This window comes from Cololabis saira, chromosome 18 (genome assembly GCF_033807715.1).
Source record: "Cololabis saira isolate AMF1-May2022 chromosome 18, fColSai1.1, whole genome shotgun sequence".
In the NCBI taxonomy this organism is placed as follows: domain Eukaryota; kingdom Metazoa; phylum Chordata; class Actinopteri; order Beloniformes; family Belonidae; genus Cololabis; species Cololabis saira.
Window position 1 is genome coordinate 22,043,928 of NC_084604.1, and position 10,066 is coordinate 22,053,993.

The 10,066-nt window shown below is 44.8% G+C and overlaps 1 protein-coding gene across 1 annotated transcript; it reads left to right on the forward strand.

Moving 5' to 3' along the window:
• Nucleotides 1–3,818: 3,818 nt before the first annotated feature.
• Nucleotides 3,819–9,785, forward strand: mycn (MYCN proto-oncogene, bHLH transcription factor). Its single transcript, XM_061706891.1, has 3 exons — nucleotides 3,819–3,947; nucleotides 4,484–5,152; nucleotides 7,503–9,785. The coding sequence occupies exons 2-3, from the start codon at nucleotides 4,510–4,512 to the stop codon at nucleotides 8,303–8,305; spliced, it is 1,446 nt and encodes a 481-aa protein (XP_061562875.1). The 5' UTR covers nucleotides 3,819–3,947; nucleotides 4,484–4,509; the 3' UTR covers nucleotides 8,306–9,785.
• The last annotated feature ends 281 nt before the right edge of the window (nucleotides 9,786–10,066 follow it).

Here is a 10,066-nt window from a genome sequence, read left to right on the forward strand (position 1 = left end):
CGTGAAAAATAAAGAATCAAGGTGTTGCAATGATCCAGTCAGTCAAAGTCCAGAGCTACACCTGACCGAAGAGAGCTGTGCATACACAAACGCGTGCAAAGTTCATCGTACTGAAGCGGCAGTTTAAAGGAAGATAGGCCAAAATTCCTCCTAAAACTCAGGGAGTGACTCATTAGGTCATTAAGGTCAGGCAACATTTACTCCAAGTTATTGTTGCTAAAGGTGGTTCTACAAGCTTTTGAATCGGAGGGTGTGTTAAGCTCTTCGCATGCTGCTTCTGCTTGTTGGCTTGTTTTTTTTTCTGTTTTTTGATAAATAACAATATTGTTCATCTGAGCCTGTGTATATGTGTGTGTGTGTGTGTGTGTGTGTGTGTGTATGTGTGTGTGTGTGTGTGTGTGTGTGTGTGTGTATGTAAAAAATAAAAAAATATATATATAAATTATCATTATTAATAAAATATCCTAATGCGTAAAACCTGAGAATTAAGATGTAGTTTTCTCAATGTTTCTTCATCACTACATATGTATACCTGGAGGTTGATTTAGGTCAATTTGATTGGTTCAATCTAGTTTTGGCGGTTTCCCATCTCAAAATGTTCTTGTTTTCTGGTGTGAGTTTAGCCACCTGAGAAAATATCTCAGTCAGTGATCATACTTGCGGGCAACTGTAACATCAGAGGCACAGATGAGAGCACAATTATCCAGCTTCTGTGGGTCGCGCAAAGCTGTTGCGCGGATTTAAAAAGAGGCACAACCCGTCAGGAAAAAGGGATCAGAGAGGAGTGTCTCCCTCCACCTCCTAAATGCAGGTGCTCGGAGCACAGTTGGTTGAAAAGGGAGTGCTTTGGTGGATGTATGTGACATTTCAAAAAAAGCATGATGCACACATTTTATCACAACATCAGGAAATTGTGTTCACGTATGAAAATCGTCCATAAACGTTTCCTGTAAATGACTGTATGGACATAGAGGGAAAGGAGTGGACAACGGCACACAATAAACAGGAACGGGAATCAAACGGAGGAACTTCTAGGGGCCAAAGTCCAGCTGGAATAACTCAGTGGTGGAGGAAGTATCCACATCCTACAGTAAAAGTACAAAGTACTAAGCAATCGAATCACATTTTTCACTATTGAACCCAAGAATAAATGGGGCGATAATTTGAATACCAGCAGGTAGGTAATGCAGAATGTATGAAGTTTATGTTTGGCAACATCTCTTCACTTATTTTCAAATGCCCTTCTGAGAGACTGAATGCCGTTGGCTTACAAATATCACAGGTGACTGAAGATGTTATGGCTGCATCTTCAGACCATGCTGTATTATTTAGGTCCTCTGCGTCACTGAAACAACTAAGCACGCACACATCCACCATCACACTCGTGCAGAGCGCACGGCTCAGACATGACGATGTGCGTGCTGTATGACCTGACGCAGCCCGTCCCGATGACACTCCAGCAGATTTTTACTCAGAACACGCTTGTGTTTGCACTATCCACTGGGGTGACTTATGAATCTTTTATCAAAACTGGCCTAATTGCTTAACCATCCGTGTCCTGGTCCAGAGGTGAATGGAGGGGATGGAGGACATGCCATGATTGTCATAAAAACAACAAGCAATGAGGCCAGCATCGCTCCACCTTTGACAAATCTGCCTTTCTCTCTACACCTCAACGTGTCTTATTCAGCTAAAGGCAGTCACTTTGAGGGTGGGGGTTATTTCATGAAGGGGACTGCATAATTAGAAATAGACAAAACAAAATGGACATGAAGCTGCACTTCAAGGGAAGTGTTATTTTGCTCCTTGGTGGGGATTTGGACTCTACTGAATGAAAATACGAGCAGGCTGCTAAGAATTGACCAGTTTATGGGTAATTTCAGAGGAAATCAGAAAGTATGCAGTGGAGCGAACACACTAATTTCAATTTATGAACATAATTCAATGCAAATAAAATCCAGTACTGTATCAGGGCTTTAGTGTTTTCGCTTCTGATTTTCTCAAGAAAGTGATGGCCAATAGGCAATATCACTTCCTGTGCTAACCGTATTGAAAAGAAAAGTCTCTCACTCCTACTCTCTGCTTGGTTTCACAGCTCAGGAAGCTGCTGCCGCTGGAAGGTCAGAGCAGAAGCAGTTTGAGAAAAAGTAAAAGGAGTGGACATGTAGGAGCCTGTGGGGAGTTTCTGACTCCAGAGCCGTGGCTTCCATATTCCTGGGAGCTGACTCTATAGAAAGTCCCAGGAAACTCCCTGCTATCCCTGCACTGTGGATTAAACAGCTGCAGAATCTCAGTTTACTGCCTTTGGTTTGTTTGAGCAAAACCCCAATAAGCGAATTAATGGTTAAAACAAACAGACAAATATATACCAGAATGTGTCAGTTTTGTTTCAAATAGTGTCATTTATCAATGCTATTATATGTTCATTCATATTTTTATGAAACACAAATAGCGCCATTGTTGGTGAAATTGTGCTTCTTAAAATATCAAATGCTATTTTTAATATCTTCCTTTTATTCTTGAGGGGGGAAAAAATCTGGAAGTTGTCATTCTTCCTGCTCACAGCTGGTCAAAGCAGTTTTAGGGAAGAACCCCCCCCCCTTTTCTTTTTTTTTTTGTTGCTCCCAATGAGTAAATATCAGTACTGTGTGCACGCCTGTGCATAATTACAGATGCACAACTTCTCCTAAGCTTTCATTATAAAAGGGAATGGGAATTACTCCAGGCTACAACCACCGCTTGCGGTTACGTAATATGCTCTTCTCGGATCTTGTCTTATCCCGGAGGCAGCTGAAAGCTCTCCCGTCCTGCGCAGCCTGTTTTCAGAGGAAACGCTGCTCCTTCCAAGCCCAGCAGAAGTATATTACTGTTTTCCCTTCAAGATACGTGCTTTAGTGCCATTTATTTAAGAAAAAAAAAACCTCTCTGTTGTCACGTCTGTGTTTTACGGGCTCTGCTCTCATCTCGGCTGCTGATGGGACGCGTCCCGGTTGCGCTTTTGGAAATGGCCGCAAGTGGGCGCGCGTGTGCCCTACTTTGTCTTCTCACTGAGGGATGCTGGTGGTCCTCAGACAAAAGAGGAAATATTTAGAGCTCCACAGGAGTGAAAGAGTAGAGCTGGAGGGTTTGTTGTGTGAAACATCTCCAAACGTGTATTTTAAAAACAAAATATATTATAACATTTTCACTGAAGTGTTTTTATTTTGACACAAAAACATTATTCCTTCAACAACATTTCCCACATTGTTCCCTAATTGCATAGGACTTCTATTGTTTTGAATATATGTGTATATACAAGTAGGCTCTTCTTTCAGTAGGCATTATAAATTGTTTTGTTAATTTCCAGCAAACGATCTAAATGACCTTTACTCGGTCATCCTGCTGCAGTGCCCTTGGGCAATCTGAAAGAAAGCACATCTTATCACCAACAGTTTATACTTGAATTTCTCCAATACTTATTGTGGCTTTGACATCCCATTGGAGATGTAAGACAGTTTGCCTGAGGATATCAAATATGCATTATTTCATACTTTTTTAATGAGTCTTTTTAATCTTTAGATTATTTCCTTTCTGCTGTTCTCTTATATGTAATACTTTTTTTTTTTCTCGCTCCCCTTCTTACTTTAAGCGCTAAGGTTATTTCCTTGCTTCACCTTGAAAAAAAACGAAAAAAAAAAAAAATAGCTCCCAGTCTGCGTGTCTCCCGCGTCTCATCGCATCCCAAAGCTCGGCTGTAGGTACCTCCCCCCGCCAGCCTCTGTGGGAGGAGACTACTTTCATCCTGCACAAGCCCGTGGATAACACTCGGCAGCCTGCAACAATGTGTGTCAGAGGACTGTCTGTGCTCCCAAAGTAGATGACTGCTCCCAATTTGGTGTCTGTATTACTGACTGCGAGATAAGAGGGAAATTGGTTCACACATCACCATCATCCCAAGTCAGGACGTGGTGAGCATCCTCTTAAAATCTACCTAAATCTGAAATCATTTCACGCTTGTCTCACATTCTTCAGAGAAAACATATTCTCTGTTAGGTGGGAATTGCTGTCATTGGATTTATTTTTTTTTCCAGTAAGAGTGTTTTTTTTTTTTGTGTGTGTGTTTTCGTGTGTGTTGGAAAAAGAAATCGGCATGTGAGTCGCTTTGGCACATACTACTTTGTGCGTCACGGTCACATTTTACGCACATTCTCCATGTGAGATTCGTGTGGTTTTTTAAACCCCAGGTTGGAATTTAGAGCGTTAGACTGTGTGTGGGCTCCGACTCTGTTTTCAGGTGTGATAAAGGAGAATGGGGAATCGGAAGAGAGAGGCGCTCTTCTACTCTGGCCACTAAAGGCTGATTTATAGTCCCGCGTTACACCAACGCAGACCCTATACGGCGTAAGGTACCGCGGCGACGCGCTCCGTGCGTAAAGGGCTCTGCGTCGATTTAACGCAAAACCATAATTCAGGCTTAACGCAGATATCTTTTGTCTCTTCACAGGTTTTTTTTCCGATTGTGGGACAGAAATGCCGGCGATCATGAATAAGAACTCGGATTTGGAATTTGACTCCTTACAGCCATGTTTCTACCCGGATGAGGACGATTTCTACTTCTGTGGTCCCGACTCTGCGCCACCGGGGGAGGACATCTGGAAGAAATTCGAGTTGCTCCCCACTCCGCCTCTCTCCCCGAGCCGCGCCGCGCTGCCGGGGGAGCCGGCCGGCTCCGCGGAGCCGGACCCCCTCGGCTTCGGCCTGGGGGACCCGCTGGACTGGGCTTCTGAGCTGCTGCTGCTCCCGGAGGACGACATATGGGGAGCGTCCGAGGACGGGGACCTGTTCGGCTCGGCTTTGGATACAAACCCCAGCAGCAGCATCATTATACAGGACTGCATGTGGAGCGGCTTCTCCGCCAGAGAGAAACTGGAACGGGTGGTCACGGAGAAACTCGGCAAGGCTATTTCCACGGCCGCGGCAGGTGGAAGGAGCGTGTTCGTTAAGGCGCCGGAGGAGGCGGTGAGCCGCAGCGCGGTGTCGGAGTGCGTGGACCCCGCGGTGGTCTTCCCCTTCCCGGTGAACAAGAACAGCAGCAGCAGCAGCTGCAGCAGCAGCAGGGACGCATGTGGGACCGATACATCCACCATTCACGGGAACGCACAGAGTGACTCCGGTGAGAACCCAAATAAACCTTTGTTACACTTCTGAGAATCTTTTTTCATCAGAAAAAAACTTTAAACGTGATGTAAAGTAAAGTAAATGTATTAATGGATAGCCCCTTGAGATGAATCATCTCGTTTTCGAGGGGGTCCAACAAAAAACATACAACACAATACAAAATAGTTACATGCAACATACATAATACATAATACATAAGGCTCTCACACACAAACCTGCCCACACACCAGACCCCAAGACCTACCACACCTGAAGAACACAGGTAAACACTGCATATAATGCAGTAATAGCAACAAGAACAACAATATTAATATTAATGGTAGTCATTGTCATCATCATTATGATATGATGTGACTATTGTTCCTTTTCATATTGTTCTTAATTGTAAGCTCTACATCCCATCTAGTCAGAATGACTGGAGCTTGTTCATATGACTGGCCCACAATCGGATTACCTCCTCACACACACACACACACACACACACACACACACACACACACACACACACACACACACACACACACACACACACACACACACACACACACACACACACACACACACACACACACACACACACACTAAGACCCATGCGCGTGCACAAACACAAAGTGGAGTAGTGACACAGTGAACTGGGTTTATGTAATCAGCGGCTCTTCATCCGGCAGATGGCAGTAAAATAGGGAATTGTGTGCCTTACTGAACCCGGGTTGGCATCTGAGCCAAACAACAAAAAGACACAACACAGATCCCCCCCCAAACCCACGCGCGCACACCGGCCAGGTTGTAGGAGGAAATGAAAAAAAGGTCTCCAATTATGTGCTGAGCTGATAAAGCGTCCAGTTCACAGCGCCGTGAACGCAGTTATTACGCATGGATTAAGGGACACTATGCGCCCCGTGGGTGAGACACCGACACTTATTTTAGCCGCCTGTTCAGACGGCTGACCCGAGTTAAACTTTAGATAAGCCTTTTGGTGAGAGAACAGGGGAATGTAAAGTGGTGCGAAACAAGAAGAGCCAGACTGGAACTGACAACAGAGAAGATGTTTCTTAACTGTCTTTAGAAATGTACTCCAGGCGGTATAGGCCTAATTGTGTGTGTTTAGATTGGGGAAATTGCTGTGTGTATTTCCAAGACAAAAACTTGAACTATTACTGCCCACCAGTCTCTTAATCAAACACTCAAGAGTTCTTATCAATGTTGGCACACAGAGGGCACAAGAAAACGGAGCAGAGTCCCGACTGCTTCTCCTTTTTTCTCGGCGTCAGTGTGTGTGAGGGGGGAGGAAGGGGTGACAGCTGTCTCCTTGGCGCAGCTCCACTTGTGAGGCTTAAATTGTGGTGAGCCGATGCCTGACGCCCCACCATCCCGTGCACTTTGACCCTCCAGTGCTCTTCTGCAGTTTGCAGCGTCAAAGATCCTCCCTCTCCCCTTCGTATTCTTCACTTTTACATGAAAGGGACAATGTTTTGTTATTATTTAAGAAAGAAATCTATGTTTATCCCTTTAGTTTGACCAGTCTATATTAAAAAAACAACTTAAATGGAAGGCAGAGTTGAAGAACTTGAAGCAATTTCCTCCAAGACGCTTTTTATATGAGCTGTTCCATTCTGAGGGCACCAGAGCACTAAATCCCTCACATGTGGCAAAGTCGGCCACACCCCCCTCATCCAGCCAGCTGTGCCCAGCTTTGTTTTGATGTCAGCAGCAGACAGTGTGTGTGATCAGCATGCGCATTGAGACATCATTCTGGTGTAGCGGGTGTCTGAAGTGGGTTACCATAAGCTGTAAAATGCCACACTCTTCAGATGCTTTAGAGCTGATAATGAGAGCTATTATCACAAAGGCATTTTAACTGGGCCTCACACTCTCTGCCTCACGATCGGCCACTTCCTCTCACCTTCAAATGCTACATCGGTGTATGAGAAGTCTCTACTGCTCTGTTTGATGTTGGGTTTAAATCCATAAAGGGTCAATATTAAAGCCAATACCAACACACCCACTGTGACTGGCACAGCACGGACACACTGAGAGCATCCGACTGAAAGACAGAGAAGATTAGAGGTCTTAAAGGAAGGAGTTAGAATGAAAGTCAGAAATCCAACTTGTCTGCTCAGCACTGAGACTGAACATGCCAATGCCTGCAGAGCAGATTAGTTAAGAAGATACTGACACTCAGCATTAGGAGGTTTCTGCTTGTGCAAACAGCGCTGAGCAACAAGTTCTCCCACACACACTCTCGCTCACACAAATACCAGTCACCTGCGAGTGCACACAGTGACATTGTGAGAAGGTTTGGTGTGTCAGACTAATTAAGCCACTCGCTTTTCTTCTTTTCCCAGAAGAGGAAGATGATGATGACGATGATGATGATGATGACGAAGACGAAGATGAAGAAGAAGATGAGGAGGACGAGGAGGATGAGGAGGAGGAGGAAGAGGAGATTGATGTCGTTACGGTAGAGAAGAGGCGTTCTACAATCAGCAGGGCATCGCCCACGGCTACGGGGACAGTCACCATCTCGGTACATCCCAAGATCCAAGATGCAAGAGGAATTGTCTCAGGGTCCGGCGTGGTCAGTCGGTTCGTCACACGAGCTCCCCAGGAGCTCATTCTGAAGAGGAGTTCCGTTCACCAGCAGCAACACAACTACGCAGCGCCCTCACCGTACGCCTCAGATGACGACCCCATCCCGGCTCCAAAGAAGCAGAGGATGTCAGACGCACCACGGCCTTCCACCAGAACCATCTCTTCATCCTCTTCGTCTTCGTCCTCGTCCTACGGCCCGGTCTGCGGCACGTCGGGGTCACGCAGCAAGCGCAGCAACAGCGGCAACAGCGGCAACAGCGGCGACAGCAGCCCGCGCGGCAGCTCTGACTCTGAGGACAGCGAGCGGCGGCGCAACCACAACATCCTGGAGCGCCAGCGCCGCAACGACCTGCGCTCCAGCTTCCTGAGTCTGCGCGACCACGTGCCGGAGCTGGCGCACAACGAGAAGGCAGCGAAGGTGCTGATCCTGAAGAAGGCCACCGAGTACGTTAGTTCGCTGGAGAGGGAGGAGATGAGGCTCCATCAGGAGAAGGACAGGCTGCAGGCTCGCCGGCAACAGCTGATGCGCAGGCTGGAGCAGGCCAGGACTCGCTAACCGACAACCGCTACAACACAGAAACACTCACATAAACCCTGGATGACTCCCCGCCCACACACAACTCCTCTGCCTCAACAGTCTGAAATATGATCAGACGCACACACGGGCCTGTACACTTGAGCACAGGCACACAAGCCTCTATATCTGTTGTACATGTGCACACCCAAACACAGAATCTCAGAGGACATTTCTCTATAGATGCTGACACACGCACACACACAAACACACACACCTAGAGGAGGGGAAAGAAGTGGGTGGTTAGGTGGGGGGGTTGTTGCTGGAGGGTATGCTCGGACTTTCACTGCCGCCACTTTTTTTGCACATTTGTTGACGTTAAGAATGTTTAGGGTTTACTTTTTCAATCCAGTCACATTGAGGAAAGATTTTTTTTTTCTTTTTTTTTTTAAAGAGCAAAGACTGAGGGGGAAGATAGGAGACACTTTTTGGTCTTTTCCTCCTCTGGTTTTTATATCATTTCTATTTGTATTTTTTTGTACTCACTGTGACACCAGCCTGGAATCAGGGGATTCCACACAGGGACGGGTGTCAGAGGGCACTTTGCTTGGAGAGTTCACTACAAGAAAGCAGTGCACGCTTACTTTGCCTTCACCACTGCAAAAATGAAAAGACTTATGATGACTGAGGCGTTATGGGTCATGTAAACAATGCCACTACAGGTTCTCCTTTCTCTCACTCCTCTCACACTGGTGCTCAAACTAAGTCAGTGGATGTATAACTGTGCACCTTGCTAGCCGACACTTTTGTAAATAACAACAGTGTACAGACAAAATACACTCAGATCTGCCTTGTTTTTTAATACAGTTTGTCCTTGTTTTTATAAGTATATATATATATATATATATATATATATATATATATATATATATATATATATATATATATATATATATACATATATATATATATATATATATTCAAGTCAGGAAGCTGCCAATAACTAGACTGGAAGTTTATATACCTTTAAAAGTACTGTAAGGCCTCAATTTCTGAGAGTCACAAAAGTTTGTAATATAACAACATATTGTTTTTCTTTTTTTCCCTTTTTCTTTGTATTATATCATATTACTAATTCTATCCATGTTTATGCTTTTAGTGTGATCCTGATACATACTAAATTTGATACTTATATTTTCGTATGAAAATGAGTTCCAGGTAGATATCAGTTTATCTCGTCATTTTTTCTCTCTTTTCTCAAATAATTCTTTTGTACGACAAATGTGTTCTATCCTCATGTACCCGGACTTTCTCTTTTTCTTTTCCTCTTTTGTTTATATTTGTCACTATTGGGTGCATAGAACTGGGTAAACTGATATGTATTTTTCATTTTTAAAATGTACATTTAGTGCTGCAACTCATAGCACTTTGAAATACCTCATTTTGGAAAAATAAATAGACATAATAAAATCCAGAAGTTCATCTTTGTGAGGCCTTTGTTGCAAAAAACAAAACAAAAAAAAAACATCACCATCACCCCCCTCCACAACCTTTCACATTGCGCTCTCTCTATTTATTGTCCTATTTGCCTCCACGTTTCTGTATTTGTTTTGCTTCCCCTCAAAGACCCATCCCGACAAAGAAAGAGAGCGTCTTCTGAATCCTCTCTGCCTCAGCACCCTGCGGCTACCTCCGCCTCTGCCGCCTCTCACACCCACCCACACACACACACACACACACACCTAAACACTCACACGCACACTTCTCTGTTTCCCTCTCTAACCAACGCAGCTCTTCCCGCTA